This window comes from Manacus candei, unplaced genomic scaffold (genome assembly GCF_025592945.1).
Source record: "Manacus candei isolate 608988 ecotype Guabito, Panama unplaced genomic scaffold, ASM2559294v1 h1tg000049l, whole genome shotgun sequence".
In the NCBI taxonomy this organism is placed as follows: Eukaryota; Metazoa; Chordata; class Aves; order Passeriformes; family Pipridae; genus Manacus; species Manacus candei.
In genome coordinates this window covers 27,529,335-27,550,265 of record NW_026138097.1, presented here as the reverse complement: position 1 = coordinate 27,550,265, position 20,931 = coordinate 27,529,335, and the positions used below count along the sequence as shown (strand labels likewise).

The 20,931-nt window shown below is 37.6% G+C and overlaps 1 protein-coding gene across 2 annotated transcripts; it reads left to right on the top strand.

The window, feature by feature from the left end:
* The first annotated feature begins 7,892 nt into the window (after positions 1-7,892).
* Positions 7,893-20,355, top strand: OTULIN (OTU deubiquitinase with linear linkage specificity). 2 transcript variants are annotated; one of them, XM_051799328.1, is made up of 8 exons: positions 7,893-8,146; positions 9,678-9,998; positions 11,550-11,623; positions 12,417-12,511; positions 13,724-13,867; positions 16,083-16,208; positions 17,235-17,504; positions 18,793-20,355. In XM_051799328.1, the coding sequence occupies exons 1-8, from the start codon at positions 7,908-7,910 to the stop codon at positions 18,985-18,987; spliced, it is 1,464 nt and encodes a 487-aa protein (XP_051655288.1). In that variant the 5' UTR covers positions 7,893-7,907; the 3' UTR covers positions 18,988-20,355. The 2 variants fall into 2 exon arrangements, with proteins under 2 accessions (XP_051655288.1, XP_051655289.1); XM_051799329.1 differs by having other exon boundaries at positions 8,000-8,146; positions 9,682-9,998.
* Positions 20,356-20,931: the final 576 nt, after the last annotated feature.

The following is a 20,931-nucleotide window of genomic DNA, read 5'->3' as shown; positions in this document are numbered from 1 at the left end:
TATAAATCTAAATAATCTAAATGCATATAATTTTCAATGTGAGATATGCAGTAAAGAAATCCAAAACTCAAAAAACCTACTTAAATAAAGAATAAACAAAGTTAAGCTGTCAGAATTTTGGATGAACTATTTATTAGCTATAAAGGATGTTATGGTAATTACATGTATGTGAGGTAAAATATGCAATTGCTTTTCTTTAAGAATGTTCTTGCTAGGTTTCTTGTGTCAGCAATGCTAAACATTAACTAGTCTTATCTCACTCACTTTCTCTTTTCTACACTGCTTATGGAAATGGTTTGGAAACTATCCAGCAATAAGAGGTTCCTGTTCTGACCAGAGGGTTTTTTTAGGGGGAAGTTGTTTGTTTTTTCCTGCTGCTGTCACATAGGTTAATCCGGTTTATTTGTTTAATTTAGTTGTGGATGTCACTGTTGCTTACTGTAAAATAGGTTTTTTCATGTTTCTGGTATAGCTCTTGTTTTGCTATTTCTCATTTTTTTCCCCCTAAGGAATTGAGCTGCTGCACAGAGACTTAATCCTACTATTACAACCTCCCAAAGAATCTCTATTTCAGGGGTCTCTCTACTCTGTTCTATTTCAATATATATTATGGATCAGTTCAACCCTCCTACTGAGAAATTTTTTTTTATTAACTGAAAATTTTCCATATGTTTTGAGAAGATTTAAGAACAGTACCACAGTAAAGAGTTTATGCTGTTGCTGAGACTTAAGATCTACTTCTTGATGGAAGCCAGTGTACGTCGCCAGCTGCACCGAGAAGAATGCTTATGCCATCCACAAAAACAATTCTAGTATCACAGCTGGAAGAGGGGTAATGGATGTGAGCTTCAGTAGCCCTGATCTTCCTTGTTGAGGGAGGCTAATGCAAGGTCAGGCCAGGAATAGAGAGCTGCTTCTTGCCAGGGAGCATGGACCAAAGGCAGATGCCAGGAGCTAGCATCAACAAGTGGGAATCTGAGGAGCTGATCAGCTGGAGAACAGTTGCACAGCAGGCATAAATACATTCCTTGGTTCAATCAAGTATGTGCAAGGGCAGCCACATCTAAGCAACTCCAAAGGCTTGTTCATTAGGTAGACTTATGATCATCAGCTGAGAGGGATTTGTTCCAAATGAATGGATTGAGTTCACTTGATCAATGAACTGAAAAGATCCTGAGGCTGATTTGTTAACTCATTAGAGAAAATATGGCCTTTTTTTTTCCTTTTGGAAAACAGTAAAGGGGACAATTGAATTTGAGTGCTGTAATAAAATCCCCTTAGCTTCTTGATTTTTTATACTTAAACACACGTTTTATCATACTCTTGCATACTCTGGGATATTCTTTGGGATGTTTTATTAATTCAGTAACCCAGCTTAACGTTGCTTCTCTCACAGTCTTGACCTTACACACAACCTCACAAAGTACATCTGACTACAAAAGACACCTCTCACTAGATTTTAAGCTAGGCTTGCCATCTGTATAGCTGACAAGGGTGGTCTCTCTGTTCTCCTTGGTGATTGCACAGATGAGCTTTTATCACATCACCTAGCAAATGTGAGGGATGCAGACATGTCAGACTCCCCAGGCAGAACGTTACAACTCATCACTTGATTTCATCTTGATCACTTTTCCCAGACAACGCCATATGGTGGTTTTGATTTTACTGTTGGTCTTTTATCTGCTTTATTACTCTCAGGAGGTTGTGCAGATTCATGACCGTGCTCACTAAAGAGGAGATCACAGCATTTCAAAGGAGAAGCTAGTGGCCCTGTCACCAACTGCATGGTTCTCAATGGAGAACTGTGTCTGCTATTACTACCGGTAGAATTTTTTCCCTGAAAAAACTAGCCTGATGTTGCAGGCCAGAGTCAGTTTTAGTAGCAGCAGCAACCATGCTGTTTTACACATGCAAAATGCTACTTTTTTCTGGTATCTTATGAAAACACCACCCACTCATTTTCTTCATTACAGTATAATAAAAATGCAAACACCTTTTGCAGATTTAATGTAAAAACGGGAGCAGCAACTCTTTATGCTGAAAATGAATATTCAACCAATCAATAAAGGAAATACATGCTTGATACTATGGGTGGAGAAGATGGGCCAACTCACACATGTATGTTTCATAAATTTGTGTCTCATGAAACTGCTAGAATTTTGCATTTAGTATCACTACTTGGCTTCTATAGACCTATATATCCTCTCTCTCTCTCTCTTTTTTTTTGTTTGTTTTGTTTTGTTTTAGTATGGAAACTGGAAAGTCTAAAAAGGCATGAAATATACAAAATGTTATGGCAGGTTTAGTTAATTAATTGAGCCACTAAGTATGTTCTTGGTCTGGCCAACCGTCAGCAGGACATATTGCTCGTTTATTCTGACATATTAATTGATGAGAATGTTGGTTTACTGACAGCACTCTAAAAAAAAATTTTCTATAGAGGGGGACATGATGTCCTCTTTGTTTAATAATGAAAAAAATTAGCTACATCATACTGTAACTTCTTTTAATAAATATTTTTATCAGATTAATAGACAATATATTTATTCATTTTAATAATGCATTTTCAAGCTTGTTCAGAAAAATGTGAAGTAGGTTTTTAAAGGTGCCTTTGTTTTTTTTCTTTTTGTGAAGACTTGTGACTTAAGTTGTTTAGACTGGTGCACAACGAAAAAATAATGACAGTTTTTAAATCTGCAAACAGCCATAATTTTTACCAATGATGTATAGGTTATACTGATATGACTCACACATACTCCATTTTCTGTTCAGGGGACTGAAAAAAACCCCACCCACTGCACCAAAGCCACAACCTACATATTTTTCTCAGTTGTTTAAAAAAGGAACACAGGGTGCTGGAACTGCCTTTTTGCTTGATGGACAACAGCATGCCAATTTAGAGCTCACTCTAGGAAAAATACAAACCTAAAAACTGTACAAGTGGAAAGCCATTCTTTATGTACCAGGGAGGAGACATATCTTTTTAAGAATACATCTCTAAAAACTCAAATGAATTCAGGGATGCTGGAGGAAAAAAGCACTCATGGGTAATATGTAATTACAGAAGTATATAACAGATACTGTATTGCCCATTTGACTTTTACTGGTGGGTTTTTCCCATCTGTTTTTCTTCTGAACTATATTCTCCAATAGTCACCTGAAGAACTGATCACCCAGAGGTTTCTAATCATACTCTTGAAAACTTCAGAGCCATTTTCAAGTAGTGCACTCTAATTAGTACAGCAAAGAAGATAACAACTGTTGGCAAGCACCAAGATGCATTAAATAAGGTAAAAAGAATCAAATATTTTTTCATGGTGTTTGGTGGGTTCTTTTTGTATCAAAACCTCATCTGCTAGTGTCCTTTACCAGAAAGTAACAAGTACCAAAATATTTCAGACCTACAAAATATATCTTGTTTTGCACTGAATATCTTTGTTGTGTATATTCACTAACTTTTTAAAGGACGCTAAAGTTGCTTCAGCTAAAAATGAGTAAAAATTTAATCCACTTCGACTGTATGTAAGAAACAGTTCTTTGTTGTAAACTTATATTTAAAAAGGCAACATTCTAAGAAATCCTGAACACTCCACCTCCTCCTTATAAACAGTAACAATAAAAAAGAGCAAAGCCTTTTGGAAGAGAATAATGTGTATATCAGCCAGGAATCAAGGTTCAGTTTCCTATACAAAGCTGTAAGCAATGAACACTGATGCATTTTATGACTCTGTAAGTCTGTAAGGCTGTCAGAGTCTTCCAGGTAAAAAGGTTTTGCTTTGCAAAGGTCCTTAACTCTCCTGAGTTGAGAAAGTCAGAAACCCAAAATACCGCGTGGTGCTGCTGCTTCACTGAGTGTTTTGTAATCCTTTCAGTATGTCAGCCTGGGGAAAAAAATAGTTAAGGAATTCTAAGCAGTTTGGGCAAAAGTATATTAAGCTGCAATATTTTCTTCAGTTTTGGTATATACTAATACATTTTTGTTGTGGGTTTTTTGTGTTAAGTTTTTTTAAATAATCTTTATTGGGATATATACTCTTATTTGTACTGGCAAAGTGCAATAGTTGTACCTTACACTTATCAAAGGATATGAAGAACTTACAGTAATAAGTAAACTCTGCTGAACTCATTCCAGTGGAATCAGTAAGCCAGAGATACGTTCTTGGAAAACTATAACACAGAACTGCATTACTCTGGAAGTAGTGCTTGCTGATTTTCTTCACTCACATTCACTTGATTGTGACATTTACTTTGGTACCTCAGGGTTGAGAACTGAAATATCAATTTTATTTTCAGCTAGGAGGTTGAATCTCACTTCTTCCATTGGTATAGGAGCTACTCGGGCTTCCCACTGGAAATTATGACAATAGGAGAACTAGAATTCTAAGTGAAATAGATCTGTTAATAGATCACATGCAGGACAACTGGCATGACTTTCGGTTTTTACTGTAGACTTTAGTGATACTTAGTTGTCTGCCTCCTTTGCTGATGGAAGTTTGAATATACAAGTTTTAAGTGTTCTGGAAGTAATACAAAGATCTTGGGTTTACATGTCTAAATTCTGCTTAAGCCACATTCTTAAAAAATAGTCTTAAAGAGTAACATGACTATTTTAATATCTTCCACAACAGCAAACAGCTGTTCCCTTTTTTTTTCTGCATAGATACATCTACCTTGCTTGATCTTCATATATAGTGACTTTTCTATGAATATGTCAACATTGTTCTTTCAAACTGACTTCAGTAATTCAACAGAATCCTATACACATTCTTCTTTCGGTATTTTTGTAATTTGTTCACACACATATATTATTTACCAATACTGAAAAGATGCTACCTCTGCCCTGAAGACTTTGAAAAGGGCAACTGGCCTCTGTTGGAAAATACAGCATTTATCATTGTATATGAGTGATCTTGTATGGCCCAAGCTCTAAATGAAGTATATATGACTAACATTTTATTCTTCCATCATCCATGCAAAATATCTATAGCAGTAGTGTGAAAAAAAAAAGTAAACACTGAATGGCTGTTTTATCCAGTGCACTTAATAGTTTATGTTAACCTGTTGCTCAGAAATGTTACATAATTTGAGCAAATGAGACTTTTTTTAAATTACACTTATCTATTTCAATATGGAATTGAGTATACAAATCACAAAGGGGTCTCTTTGTTTTGAGGGGTCTATTTGTTTAAAAATAGATCATCTTGAAAACAATGAAGAGCTCATCACTTTCACAGTCTTTAGAAAGCAAACTTCAAGACGCTATGCCCAAGTCCCTTTGTCTTTTCAACTTGGTAGTACTTGAAAAAAAAAAAGAAAGACATTTTTCTTTATTTACTCTGCATTATTCTAGACATATTTGTATACATTCTTACTGAACTTTTGTTATCCTTGTTTCTTTTTTCTTTAATGTTAAATTAGCTAGCATTGTTGCATGTTAATTGACAGCTACTGCCTTCTGTCGTTAAGACACTGAGTTTTATTTGCAAGGTAAAACTCTTCTTGGAATTTCTGCAACCTGGAAGGCAATGACTAATACACAACTCTTTTGCCACACTTGATCTTGTGAAATGCGTCATGGAACTTATCAATTATTTCCAGATACTATATATCTGGAATATACACATCAACACTAAACATAAAAATACCCCTTGCTAAGAAAATAAGTGTCACATATGCTTGCAACGTATTGTTTACAGGAGGCAGAGAGAAATCTTATTTCAAGTAATGCAAACACAAAGTTTTATCAGGAAAATCTCTCCTTTGAGTATTTAGTTTTGGTCTTTTTGTGGTGAAGAGAAAAAAACATTTAATCATGTGATTGACATAAGCCCTGTCTGTAAGCAGCTAAATACCAGCTGACAGAGACTGCACCCATTCTGGCAAGCTCACATGGCATGGCACACACTACTGTAATGCAGCCTGAAATATGGCACCATACCATGGTTTTATCTCATAATTCTTGAGAAATGAAATACAATTTGCTGTTCAGGAACTTTATGTTACAAGGAAACAGTGCCAAATAGAGCCTGCATAGAATTTACAAATTTAGTTTCATAACTGGGTAGAGTTTATCTATTTTTCAGTGTCATTTTATAACACGCTATTTTGCCCATCATGATGATATAGGTCTAGGTTTCTATTTCACCTATGGAATTTTTCTGCTCTGTACTCTTCTGAGGGGTTGTGAAATGGTCAGTCAAAACATCTCTCTCATGAAGTCGCTGAGAGAATAGCAAAAGCAGGTAACTAACAAACAAACAAAGTACGGAATCTTAAAAAGGAGGCAACTGTAATGATTCTTAAATGTTACACAATCTAAATTATTTAAATGATGGGAACATAGGAAACAGTTTGGGGTATATTTCAAGTGGACTAGCTGTTTGAGCACAAGTAATTCTGAAATGGCCAATGTGAAACAAGAATGCATTTTGAGACAAACCTGTCAGACAGTTGTTCTAAAGGAGATGTCATTGTCAAGAGCAATCCAACACAAATTTGATCAAAAAAAAGAGCAGTGATTAAGAAAAACCCCTAAGTAATGGGTTTTTTTCTTTTCTTCAAACATTCATGATACTCATGTTCAGAGTGTACCCTGGGAAACAGCCCTTGAAAACAAAGGGGTCCAGGAGGGATGGACGTACTTCAAGAAGCAAGTTTTGAAAGCACAGGAGCAGGCTGTCCCACTGTGCCGAAAGGCGAGCCGGCAGGGAAGACAACCGGTCTGGCTGAACAGGGAGATTTTGAAAGAAATTAGGGTAAAGAAGAGAGCCTACCGATTATGGAAAAAAGGGCTTACTACTCAGGAAGAATTTAGGAATATAGTTAGGTCATGTAGAAAGAAAATTAGAGGGACGAAGGCACAACTTGAACTGAATCTCACCACCTATGTGAAGGATAACAAAAAGTCCTTCTACAGATACATCAGTAGCAAAAGGAGGGGCAAGGAAAACCTCCATTCTTTACTGGACATGGGCGGGAATATAGTTATCAAAGATGAGGAAAAGGCTGAGGTATTTAACACCTTCTTTGTCTCAGTTTTCAACAGTAAGACAGGTTGTCCTGAGGACAGCTGGCTTCTGGAGCTTGTAGAAAGAGACAAGAATCTGAACAGCCTCCCTGTAATCCAGAAGGAAACAGTTAGTGACCTACTGAGCTGCTTGGATCCCCACAAGTCTATGGGACCAGATGGGATTCTCCCAAGGGTGATGAGGGAGCTGGCGGAAAAGCTCGCCAAGCCTCTCTCCATCATCTATCAACAGTCCTGGCTCACTGGGGGAGGTCCCAGATGATTGGAAGCTGGCAAATGTCACGCCAATTCACAGAAAGGGCCGGAAGGAGGACCCTCCAAAACGCTCGAAGTGCAGTGGACTTTTTACTGTTCTTTCTTTTTTTTTTTTTTTTTTTTTTTTTTTTTTTTTTTTTTTGGTACTATCGGGCATGTTTGAGTGACGTAATTTTGAAAGGTTTATATACTCTCTGTGTAGGTTTCTTTTCTGCCTGGAGTTTAATACAGGCGTATGAGAACTTGGTGATGCATTTTCTGGTCCGGGACGCGAGATTTCCAGCCTCTGACAAGCCCCCTACGATGGCTGCCACATGCACCTGCATCCTTAACAGCACCTGGGCTTCCTCGCTAGTAATTTCCTACGGAGCATCTGACAACCGGAAGGCAACTCGTTTCTGCCCTCTCCTATTTATTGTCTTCGACCTTGGGGGTTGTCATTTAACTCCTTTTATCTCACGCGGGTTCAGGTCGGTGAGTCTGCACTGCCCTGGCAGCCCGAGGAGCAATCAATAACCTTCCCCTCTGCCGCCGCGCCGGAGCTCGGCACCCGCGGCGCTCCGCCGCTGCCTGGCGGATCCGGCAGGGGGAGAGGCGGGCTGGTGCGGCCGCCCTTTCCGGCGGGATGACGCGGGCGCAGGATGCCGGCGGCCGGCGCCCCGGAAGCGCCTGCGGAGCCGCGCAGGAGCCGGGCGGGCACTCGCTGGGTGGGTGGGAGCCAGGGCTGGCGCTGCCGGGCCCTGCCCGGGGCCCCTCCGGCATGAGCGGGCAGCGGCGGCGGGCGGGCCGGGCGGCGGCGGGCGGAGCGCTGCGCTCCCACGTCGGGCCCGAGCGGTGCCGGGCGGGACAGAGCGCGGCGGAAAGGTGAGGCCTCCCCCTCGGCTGTGCGGGCGCGGGCACAGGTAGCCGTGTGCTGCGCTAAGCCTGGGTCGTCCTTCCCTGAGGAGCAGGGATGGGAAAAGTCGGAACGCGGGGTGCCACTCCGCGTGTAAAGCAGCGTGGCCAGCGGGTCGAGCTGCGGTGATGCTGCCCCTTTCTAACTCTGCTGCATCCAGCTGCGGGGTCCCCAGCGCAGGAAGGACATGGACTTGCTGGAGCGAGTCCAGAGGAGAGCCAACAAGTTGATTAGAGGGCTGGAGCACCTCTTCTGTAAGGAAAGACTAAGAGAATTGGGTTTGTTCAGCCTGGAGAAGAGTTTGGGGTGATCTAATTGCGACCTTCCAGTAGCTGAAGGGAGCCTACAAAAAAGATGGAGAGAGACTTTTTAAGGCATATAGTGACAGGACAAGGGGCAGTGATTTCAAACTGAAAGAGGGGAGGTGAGGCACTAGAACAGGTTGTCCACAGAAGCTGTAGATGCCCCATCCTTGGTGTTCAAGGCCAGATTGGAAGGAGCTCTGAGCAACTTGGTCTACTGGAAGGTGTCCCTGCCCACAGAAGGGGGATTGCAACTAGGTGATATTTAAAGTCCCTTCCAACCCAGGCCATTCTGTTGTTCCATGAACTCTAGTCCTGAGCTGTGCTATGGGACTGCTTGGTACACAGCACGGCTTGTGTGCCAAAGGGCAGTAATGTCTGTTGTTTACAGATGTTGCAACAAAGGTTTGTTGCAGATGGGTGGCTTTAACCTGGAGATGGAAATATGTTGTTCAGTTTTAAGGTGTACAGAGTGGATATTAAGATTCTGAGTTTGGAGGTGACCAGCTGAGGTAGCAATGAAGTGTCTAGAACATGAATGTAGCAACTGCAAAGCAACCCATAATTTTGGGGGAGGTTTATGTGTCAGTTTAAGATAAATATCTCTGAAAATCTGCTATGTGGTCACATCCAAAACCTTTGGAGAGCTTGCTAGAATGGGTCATAGAAATCCTGTCTTGATACCTTGGGCATCATATTGGATATGATATGGATTCCAATGCATATTGGAAGGCATAAAGATTGGAAACTTTTGCACTAAGCATAATCCTGATGCAATGGAAGTTTCACATTGCAGCAGGTGCATTTGTAAAAATCCTTGTCTTGCAGGACTGAAACTTGTTTCATTGGGATTTGTTTTAATCCTCAGGTTTTTAGATGATAACGCACCTTAAGTGCAGCAGGTGTTCAGTCAGTGCACTAATTCTAGTGCGAGTTGTGTTTGAGAAGCTGGCACAGCTTAGCCTTGGTAATAAGCAGAACTGACTTGCCAGTAGGATGAGTTTGAAAATAGCTTGGGAGCTGTCCTATTTTACTGAACTGTTCTGAATTTAGTTGTTGGTTTTGAAAAATCTGTGTAGGCTCTGAATCCTTAGAATTACTCCTTAGAATTACTATTAAAATATTGTAGTTTTCTTAAAACATGTGCTTTTGTTCTTCTGTGAGAGCTGCTCTTCATATATTTCTCCATTCTTCAAAGACAGGATAATTTTCAAGGGTGGATGACAGAACCAACCGGCCTTTCTGCAGCTGCAGAGCAGAGTGTTCCCACACAGCTGATGAAGCATAAAAAGGAAGTTGGTGTTGCTTCTGAGGAACTTGGTTCGGCAAATGCGGCTACAGACCAGAAAGAGCAAACTACATCAGAAATAAGTAAAGACTATGTATACAGAAGTAGTGGGAGACCTGAGAAGACAGAAATTATTAAATCGCTTGTGACAGATCAGGATGAAGCTAGAAACTGTGAACTGTATCTACCTGCATCTAGCCACTGTTCAGCAGTGGAGTCACCTGAGGAAAGGTGAGGATTTTTTTTTTAATATATTAATAGTTTTTCTGTAGAAAGGGAGGGGTACTCTCAGTTCATGAAGGTAAATTTCTTGGGAAAATTAGTTAATGGTTTAGTGAGATAGGTCTAAATGTCACATCTTAAAATTTGAAGGCCACCTTCACCCTTTAGATAATTTTTTGTTTATTTTTGTAGTTTATTAGTGGCTTCTTTCTCCATCTAATGGAATAACTGTGGAGTAGTGTGTTTAGTATCTCCCATCTCTGTTGTTTCTCTTTTAATTGATAATTATTTAGTATTGTTACAGAAGAGATTTCAAGCAGTTACTTGAGCACTTGAGTAAAAACTAAACTGTGGTTTGATATGACAGCATAGTAGATGAGTTTCCTGCTATTAACCGATATTGGTCTTTATACTAAACGCTTTTTTTTCTTCTCATGGGAAATATATGCAAATTATTTGAGTAAGCTGGTTTGGATATAAAGAAACAGAAATACAGTGCCATCATTTAGCAGTGTATCCAGCTTTCTGCATTAAACCCTTTCTTGCAGTCTTCCTCTCTTAGTAGTGTAAGGGGGTGGGGCAGGGTCACTGCCTTAATTTCTTCCTGGTCTTTTACAAGCACACTGTATTTGAGGTTTCTGAGTAGTAGAGTAGAAGCTACTGGTAGTGGTGGGCAATAAATAAAAACCCGATAGCTTTTTCTGCACATGTGCTTTCTTCAAAATACAGACTTTAAGTGTAAGTTTTTTTAGTGATAAACCTAAATGATACTAATAAGTTTGGTGGTGTATGTTTTTTTGAAGTATTTTAACTGCGAGACTGATTATTTTTTGAAAGTTTATTTGCTAGGTGTAATTATATGATAAATGACACTTAGAATCATGTTTAAAGATTCATGTTTTTGAATGTGCAATTTACAGTCAGTTTTTTGAACATTGCATGGGCCTCATTTTTCTCAGTAACGTTCACATCCAAGCTGTGAGATCTCTTTGTGTTAATGCTAAGCTGTACGTAGAAACAATAGTCTTGTAGCCCACCATTTCCTCCCTGATGGTCATAATTTGGCTTCAGAATGTCTGTAGGCTCAAATGGAGATATTTGATTCTTAAGACAACGTACCTTCAAATGTTTGTCTGGATTTCAGCTAGCCTGTATGCTGCAGTTTGGATCATGTTAGAACTTCTTTGACTTAGTAACATTCAAACCAGCTGCAGATAGTTCATTACTTTTCATCATACTCTGTCATGTTCTGCTCACTACTGGGCAGGTTGCTCAGTCCCAGTGGTGTGTAGATACAAAGCTCTGTTGAGTAATGGGTTCTTAGTTGCATGCATAGGTGGTGTTACTCATATATGCAACAAAAAGGCATGTTGGCTTGTGTCTTTTGCAAATTCATTTGAGAGCTAATGTTGCTTCTATGAAAATGTGTAAGATGGAAAGCAAATTCAGTTAAAAAAATAATTTTAGAAAGACTGCAGTACTTGCCTGAGTTGTAAAAAGGTTGAAAAAGAGTGTAAGATTTGTGCTGTTACATGAGGTATGTGTTAATTTTTATTGCAGTGAGGAGGACATGTATCGTGATGCAGAAGAAATAGAGAGAGAGAAAATACTACTTCGTGAGGCAAACTCTTCAGGTACAATTGAACTTTGTGTGAAGTGCTACAGTTCACTGTAGCACTAATTTGTGATGTTTTGACACCCTCATTTCCAAGGACTTCTGTGCACAGATGTCTGTGTGCAATAGAAGTTACTTATCATGACTGAGTACATTGTACAGTTTAATACACAAAAAGATCAATTTAATGTAAAATTAGTTGGTCTTAGTGTATTATTTCTGTGTTTATGTAGTTACTTGACCAGAGAATGTTAATTCTTTGAAAAGCAGTCACAGCCTATATTACAAGTAAATGTTGTGCTTGAAAATTACCGGTTCAATAGTCGTCATAGCAGCATCTGTTGCTTTGATGCCTTGTTAACCTCAGTGCTATATGTTTTGAAATGAAAGCTGTTGGGACTCCGAGACAAAACTGTATTTCTTCTTTCTACTGTTGTCACTGACTTATTGAGAAAGATCTGTCATCTTTTTCCCTGATAGTTTGGCTGCTTTCTGAAGAGAGAAAGTTTTGTGAAATATTTTTCTGCTTGCTAAGAAAATGAAGAGTACTTCACTAATTTCTACAGTATTTGCGGAAGAGAGGACCAGAGTGTTCTGTTTTGTTGGAGGCAAAAAAATTGTTTTTCTTCACATGTAATTTTCAGAGCAAGCTGGTTTTTTCCCCTCCCATGCTAATAATTAGTTGCTGTAAGTTGTTCTGCCAGTTTTGTTTGGCACTAAGATTATTTTAAAGTGATAGTGTATTTAGAAATTTGACACACTTTCTACCTTGTTCTGTTTTTTGTATAATGTTACGTCTTCTATTTTGACAGAATATAAACTAAGTGTTTCACCTGAAATGGACATCATGGAGTATTGTAGAAAAGAATGGAGAGGAAACACACCAGTAGCAAAAAGGATGAGAAAGGTAGCAGTTCTATTTTTGTTGAATTTCATTAGGCTTTTTTTTCATTTGTATGTTTGTTAGGTGATTTCCTATGGGATCAATCTTTAGGACAGGAAATGCAGTAGCAGTGTTTTACATCGCCAGGTCTTAGAAGTGGCTGATAACTGGAAGATGCTTTTTGCACTCACTCCAAATGTGTTTTTAGTAAGGCTACTTGCTGATAGTGTAGGGATTTGATTAATACTGTTCTTCTTTACTGTTTTCAATTGAAGTTTTATGTTTTGTTTATTGTCATGAAATGCTAATTTTGTGGACTGTTGAAATGCAGAGCGGATTACCAAATTTTTGGACAGAAAGCAAATAACCAAAGTTGATGAATTGCATGATTTTTAAGGTGGGGAGCTTTAATGAGTAGGCATGGGTTTTCTTAAAATTTCCTGAAATTTTTTCTTCCAGTTTTTGAACTAGTGTTCTTATATTAATCTTGAACTAGAGTAGTAGAAAATAAAGCAAAATTGTTTTGTTGCTGTTTGAAAATTTATTATATGTATGAGTAAACATAATAAATAAATAAATAAAAAGATGCCACCTTCAAGAGATTACTAAGAAATACAGACAACACAGAGTATTGGCTCTTGCTAGGTTAGCTGGGGAGACATGTTGAGCTTTGGAAGTTTCATTTCAACATTGTGGCTTCTGCTAAAACTGTGTGTATGGGAACAGCAGGGAGGGAACAAATGGGCTGAGGCAAGTGTCAAGATATTTCAGTGTAAACACAAATGTTCCCTGAGGCAGAAGCAAGCTACATGTGACATGTGTTGGGTAAGTAGCATTAACTATTTCTGATACTTCTTGTAAACATGATAGGTAGCCTTGTGTGTGTGTTTATATGGGTTTTTTTTGGAAACCTAGGTGAGTTAGCTACCCATATTTCAATGATGTTCATATTCTGTCATCAAACAAATACCTCAACCAATTATCTACTTAGATTTCTTTGGTTTCTTGTTTGTTTTTCAGCAGAACTAGGGAAGTGGTTTTTTTTCCGAAGCATAATTTGTGACATAAAAGCATTTGAACTTCCAAAATGAGTGGTGGGTCAAATTTTTTTTTTTTTTTTTTGAAAATAGCATTAGTTATTTGGGTGCTAATATTCCAATATTTTTTACGCTACAAAGTGTGACCTTAAAGTGTTTTATTAATACTTTCACATTATTTGGGTTTTGTGTTTTTTAGGGATATGAAGCAGTTGCTCAGAAGTTTGCATCTATACGAAGAATACGAGGTGATAACTATTGTGCTTTCAGAGCAACTCTTTTCCAGGCCTTAAGCCAAGCTACCCAGTTACCAGGCTGGCTGCAGAGTGAGGATTTGACTATGGTATGTCTCAAACTCTGATCTTCTTCCAGTAGAGGAATATTTGTTCTCACCTATTTGGTAATTTTAATCTCATTTCTCTGTTATGCTCACTTTTCAATATCCTTTGAATTGAGAAGTTTTAGTGTCCAATATTGTTTGTGCACAATGATTCTTTCACCTTGGAATTGAGTCCAGCTGCCCTTAGTTTCCAATTTGTAATGTATATAAATGTTACTGTAGTGGTGACTGTAACGTAACTTGTCTGTCTTCATCTTGCTCTCTTGGTTTCTTCTTACTGCATAATATGGCAGTAAGAGATTTTCCACAAGATAGCTGGTAATAACAAAAAATATAGACAATTATTGTAACACTTGAGAAATCCCTGTCTTCAAAATTATCATGGGTGCCATACATGGTTTTTCTAGGAAGTGGAATAGTAAATTGGGTGCTGTAGGCTTTTCAGAATGCATGTAATTACCTGTGTCTTAAATGTTACTTAAAATAAGCTTAAGAGCAACTCCACCCTGACATGAAGAACAGTTCTTATGGAGCACTGATGTGCAAGCAAAGAAAGGTGTCTTCCTAAGAGCAGAAGAAGAATATTGCAGAATTTGTCTTGTGTCAACAAAGTCTGTTTGATGGTATTGGTGAACATGGAAGAAACATGTGAGAAGCTGCCTACACAAGAGTGACACACCTCAGAAGAGTAAGGTTCCACTTGTCAGGATGCTGCTGGGAGTGTAAATGGTGAATGCCTGATGCAGACTCTGTGTGTAGCAGTCCAGGTAGAATCACACTGCTCTCGCTATTTTTCTGTATAACTTTAGAGACCATTTTAAAATTTCTCATTGTGGTCTCTGTCATTGTTAATTAAACATCTCCTGATATGTTTTTGTAATTACTGATAAAAATAGTTCTATGAATGTTTTACTGTAGCAGTAAGTACATTGCAAAATGGTTTCTTTTTTATAAAAAACACATTTCTCAGTTGACAACCATTTCCACATTATCACATTAAAGAACATAGTTTCCCAGTGCTCTCTTAAAGAGTGTGCAAACTTTTTTAAAAAATGGCGTACTTTACAGTTTTTAATGATATTCATCTTTTTTTCTTCCTGCTGGTTCATAGAGGAAAATGTGTCATATGATAATTAACATTTTTTAAAAAAGGCACAACTACAAACCCAGCTGACTGAAATGGTAAAGTACTATGCAGCAAAGCAGAAGGCATGTAGGATAAATGCGTGTAGTGACAAGTACAGTATTGCCAGCATATAGCTGGTAGGACAAATTTGTCAGTTTTTTGGTGTTTTGTTGTTTTTAATTTTAAATGGTGTTTACATGCACATTTCTAGTTGTAAAAGTTACTGGCACGTAATTTTTGATTACTTTGTTTTATGTGTCCTGTTAGCATAGGATGCCAGGCTGGAGGGGGAAGATCTGTGTGTATCTGGCACATATTTGGTTGCCACATAATTGTAATCCTGATAAAATGAAAACTGGCTGGTAGTGGCTGATGGCATGTGTGTCGCTCTAGCCAAATATTTAATTCATTGTGAGATGCAAGGTGGTCTTCCAGTTCTAGTGGTAAAAGGGGTTAATAGATGAGGATAAAAAACAGGACGTGCAATTTACACTCCTTAAAGAGAAGTGTAAAAGCTCTTAACAGGTGTAGCTCATGAGCAGTAAAAGAGGCAGTTCTGAGGCTAAAACATGATCTGGTGCATCAACTAATTCCGAGGTTGTTTTCTTCTTTAATAAAAAACCTGTCATAGAGTGCTTGAATTATGCTCTCTGAAAAGGAAATGTAATTTGTGTGTCCTGGACAAAGTAGTTTGCAGTCCACCAAGACTTCTGGATTATGTGGTGGACGTCGTCGTCTCTTCTGCTGGTTTAGGGACACTTTGAAACACAGTTGCTGTCATCTATCTCCTGGTGGGAGGTTGTTTTAATTAAAAAAAAATAAAAAAAGGCAGGAGTAACTTGGTGATTAATTTTTCCAGTGCTTAGGTGTTTTGTTGATCTGTAAATAGTAATAGACCAATATTCTGACTGTTACCCAAAAAATATAGAGACAGTTGTGTTTGGTTATGATCATCTTACTGTGACATCTGTTCAAAAGAACATATAAGGGATTGTTTTAAGGTGCAAAATTTTAGAAAAAAAGTAAAATATGCAAGTTAGTGGCTTTCCCTTTCCAGACTTTTGACTTAAGCTCCCTTCCCTCAACTTCCAGCTTCCTGAAAACTTGCTGAACAAGTATGACTGGATCAAGCAGTGGCAGCTAAAACAGAAACTGGGCAAGAAGATGGGAGAAATAAGTGATGAAATTAAAGAATATTTAATACTTCTAAGGAAAAAGGTTGGAAAAGTATTTTTTTTATTCTTGGTCATTTACAAATAAAAAAAATGTCAAAGATTTTTGAATGTGGTGAATTTAGCATAAGGATGCTTTCAGGAGTGAAAGTCACTTTTCTGTATGTATACTGCAAAAGAGTCAAGTAAAGAATGTCTGTTCAGATATGTGAGAGATGTGTGATCTTTCACTGCTTGCGATAGCCCAGTGCTGGAAATAATGTGCAAGCAGCTCTGCAGAAAACTGTTAGACAGGTTTCAATGAAGAAATCAATGTATCAGAGTAACTTTTTGCCTCTATTATTTCTTGTATTTATTTGAAGGAATGATATATACTATGGATAAATCCTGTTGCTATCTAGAACAGGTCAAGGAAAGAAAAATACAGAACAAAACTGAAGTAATATCAAAGGAGTAGGTTTTCTTCCATTTTTATATGCTTTTATTCTAGGTTAGCGTCACAGGAACATGGCTGTGCCCTTTCAGTGTTGATTCTGTATTACCTAGCCCCATGCCTTCTCCCTCTAGGAACTCTGGAACCTATTGAAAAAGCTTAAGCTGTTCCTGTCTTACTGTGAATGCATATTGTCTTTTTATGAAGGTTTTTAAGAGTATTTTAAAGGCTGCATTCAAGCAGTTTGAAGGCTGGACTGAAATACGTATTCTGAGTAACAGAAATATAAAGAATATTAATTATGTATGATTTATGGTACAGAAACAAAAAGACCATTATCTTACTGCTTATTGTCCCATGACAGTATTTTTTCTGCCATCTTGCAACAATTTCCAGCATACCCTCCTTTTACTTTGCTTAAGGACCAATTAAAACAAAATCAGACTAACTGAGCCTGACCTTGATAAGGCTACAATTGTGGAAGTATTCTTGTTTGTTTCTAAAAAGGCACAAAGCCCTTTGTAAATTAAATTCTGAGTGCCTGTACTGAGCATCTGACAAATCACAAGTGTTTTTTGCAGCTCTTGCACGGTGACGGCTATTAATTTGTTGTGTGATGGTTTGTTGTTTTTTTTTTAGTGGAGGAATATAAGTGAAATCAAGGATCCCATTGAAAAACAAGAAGCTTGTGATAAATTGTTTAAAAATGAAGAGGAGGAATACAGTCTCTATGAAGCACTGAAGTTTTTGATGCTTAATACTGCAATTGAATTATACAACGATGATAAAAATGGAAGGAGAGTGCCTGTCTTCTCCTGGTTACTGTTTGCTCGGGATACATCTAGCAACCCTTGTCAGCTAATGCATAATCACTTGAATCATATTGGTCACACTGGAGGCCTTGAACAAGTAAGGAGAGATTGTTCTCATAGTGTTATTTTCCTGTTTCGAACATTTTAGTTTCAAGTGGTTTAAGAAATCATCCAGCTTTTGTTGGGCTGACTAAATGGAATGGTGTAGTGTCTGGTCTTTTGGTGGGAACAGTATATTAGAACTGCTTGCTTGTAGTGAGGGTTGGTAAAGACCCTCCTTTTAAATGCTGGATTTTGTCTGGCAGGTGACAGGTACCATTCTTTGGAAATAGGGTTTTCTGTTAATAGAACACTTGTATGAATCTCTTAACTGTTAGCTTTTTAAAAAATATCATCATAAAAGCTGATACTCAAATTATGAAGAGAAGATCACATGTAGCACATATATGTGGTGAATTCTGATAAGCTAATGACAATTGGTATTATATGTGGCATAAATGGTACACATATCACAAAAAAAACCCAAACCAAAGTCCAGTAGTTAATAAGCTGAATAGTCTGAAAGATTTTAGAAACATCCATTTTAAAAAAATCCCATTGAATACTTTGCAAGTGGGATACTGCACTTAAATTCACTACTTAATTATAGACAGTAGAAGCATGGAAGTATTATGTTTTGTTTCTGTTTATTGTCTTAAAAATCTGACAGCTATAGTATAGATGAGACAGTTTGCTGCTACTCTTAAATTAAGTGATTCATTGGTGACTTTTTTGCTGCTCGGTTTATTCAAGAAGTTATATCACCTATTTTTGTGCTGACTTGATTTGTTTATTTCAGCAATATTCTTTGTAAATTATTATTTAGAACAGGGTATGCTTGCCACTGTAGTAGACAAGATAGAAGATTTTTTTCAGCTTCTTTCTCTGCATTCCTTCTCCTGTCAACAAGTTGTAAGGGCTTTCCATTTACTTTTTATTTGGCTGGAGAGTTCAGAGTATCCTCTAAGAGTGAAATGATCATTGCTTGAAACCTGCTGTTCCCTGGTTTAGTGAATTAACAGGATGAATACTGATACAAGAGAACGTCTTTCCTGCTTGTTTGTGGTGGAAGGGAAGTTCGGATTCTCTGTGTAAAGTAGCTTTCTTTAGGATTAATATCCTACTATACCACTGTGGGTCTGAAGAGCTTCGTGTTAAGTGCATGTTATCATAGAGATATATGATTGAGATACTGAAGTAGAGATGTTCATGTGAATGCATTCTCACTTCATAATTTTTTCTTTGAAAAATTACATCTGATAGGTATTACTTTTGTAGTTTTATGAGAAAAATCTTGTAAAAAGAATGTTTAATTTTACACATATATTTGTTTTTTTGCAATGTAGGTGGAAATGTTTCTTCTTGCTTATGCTCTGCAGTATACCATCCAAGTGTATCGGCTCTATAAATATAGCACTGATGAATTCATCACACTTTATCCCAATGACCCGGAGGAGGATTGGCCTGTGGTGACTCTCATAACTGAAGATGACAGACATTATAATATTCCAGTCAGAATGTGCCAAGAGACAATGCTATAAACAAGTGATTTTTGGCAGACAAATATGTGCTGCTTATTGAGGTTTCCAGGGCTGTTTTGAAATGGGACAGTGACAAAATCCACACTATTAAATCTACAACAACTTGAAATCTGTGTTTTGGAAGTTGACATCTGAAAAGAAATATCAAATAGGTATTATCTTAAATAGTAAATGTTTCGCAAGCATGGCTTTTATTGTCCATTTAGAAAGGAAAAAGGAAAAGTAACTTCTGTAGTCTTTTTTTTTTTTTTGAGGGCTTACTCTGAAAAAACTATAGATTTATTTCTTTTAAGAAGGATAGTGAGGCTCTGGGGTAAGAAAGTAAGGAGGTAATGTCCTGGCTGGTATTTTTAATGGTGCTTAGAAGCAATTATAGAAATCTTGGATCTTGGGAAGGAATATAATTCTTTTGCAGTTGGAATTTAATGCCTGCCACGATTTATGCTATAAGAGAGATGTTACTTAAAGTTTTCTAATGCTTTGGGTTTATTTTTTCTACATGAGCATCTCATATTTGGAAGCCAGTTGTCTGTTACACTCATTTTCAGTGTAACAGACAACCCCTGGAGAGGAACATGGCAAATGTAATAAAGGAGTATAAAAGTTTAATAGTGGGTCACAGAATTCCTGCTCAAGTTGTGATAGCTGATAAGAGATACCCACATGCCTGTCAACTTCCATGTCTGTTCACATTATTGTTCCAGTAATGTTAAACCTCACTGGCAGCTGCTGTGGAGATCATGAGGATTTTAATTTGTCCAGGGAGTGCAGTAGATGGAAATAAACTTCTGGTGCAGCTTACTCCTCCCAAGAGTGGAGATGTGGGAGGTTCTCTTTCTGCTTACAATTATTCATTATGCTCTAAACTGAAAGAATACAGCATGTATCAGATGCTGGGAGTGCTAAAAAAACCTTTAAAAATCATTAAATAATGAAGCATTCAGCTTTTAGGTTAAAGGGGAAATATGCCCTACAGAGGACTCTTGAAACAAGAGAGTGAAAGCTGATTTAACTGAAATGCTGGTCATAGGCAGTTCACTTGGCTTCTCTTAGAAAGCCGCCTTATATAAACAGGATAAGATGATAAAAAGTATTCATTTGAATATTCTGGAGGAGATGGTGTGCAAAAGTTTTCTGCTTTGTTCTACGTGAAATTAATTTAATTATTATTGTGAAAGGTAATTACACAATGAGAAGATGTATTCACTATGTTCTAAAATGTGTTTTATACACAAGTTAATGAGGTTTATCATGTACTCAGTGTTATATTTGTCATGTTGTCTTTGCCTTTTAAAACAACTAGTTTGTTACTGAACATTTCTGGGAGCTACAAGGGAATAGAAATAAACGTAATAAATTAATCTGGCAGTATTTTGTTTCTTGTTTTATGGCCTGTTCTCTGTCTTGCTTTATATTTTTGATGTTTTCATTTTGAAATCCATGTTAAAAAGTTAGTTTATTCTTGAACACTGCAAAGCATACTAACCTATGTAAAAGAAGTAATTATTGGCCTTGCTGCTTGTACATGGGCAGCAAAAGCAAATAATTCCCTGAATTGCTGTTGTCCAAGAAAAACTGAAGAGGAAAGAAAAATAAATCAGCTTTTGCAACTCACTTAACCCTGATAAAAAAGTTGAAGTTATTTAAATAACTGAAATTATCTAATTGTGATATATTCTTGAGATTAAAATTTAACACCTCTTTGAAAAAGGCCATGTTGTCACACATTTAGGGCAGTGACTCTGAAAGTATGACAAAAGCTCCAAAGCAGAGGCTTTTTAGAGGCCAAGTTTGCAGCCATTAGGTATGAAAACAATTCACATAACTGACTTGTATCTTGAACTTGGAAGGCAGGATGGGGTGCAAGATACTTAAGTCACATATAGTGTGTATTTTTCACTAAAAACTGTTGCTGTCTACACAGAGCTTTTATTTTGTCTTTAT

Bases quoted from the DNA above. Each gene is read 5' to 3' on its own strand.
- OTULIN (XM_051799328.1), top strand. From the start codon at position 7,908: ATGACGCGGGCGCAGGATGCCGGCGGCCGGCGCCCCGGAAGCGCCTGC. The intron at 9,999-11,549 runs GTGAGGATTTTT...TTTTTATTGCAG, and splicing joins GTGGAGTCACCTGAGGAAAG to TGAGGAGGACATGTATCGTG. The intron at 16,209-17,234 runs GTTGGAAAAGTA...TTTTTTTTTTAG, and splicing joins TAATACTTCTAAGGAAAAAG to TGGAGGAATATAAGTGAAAT.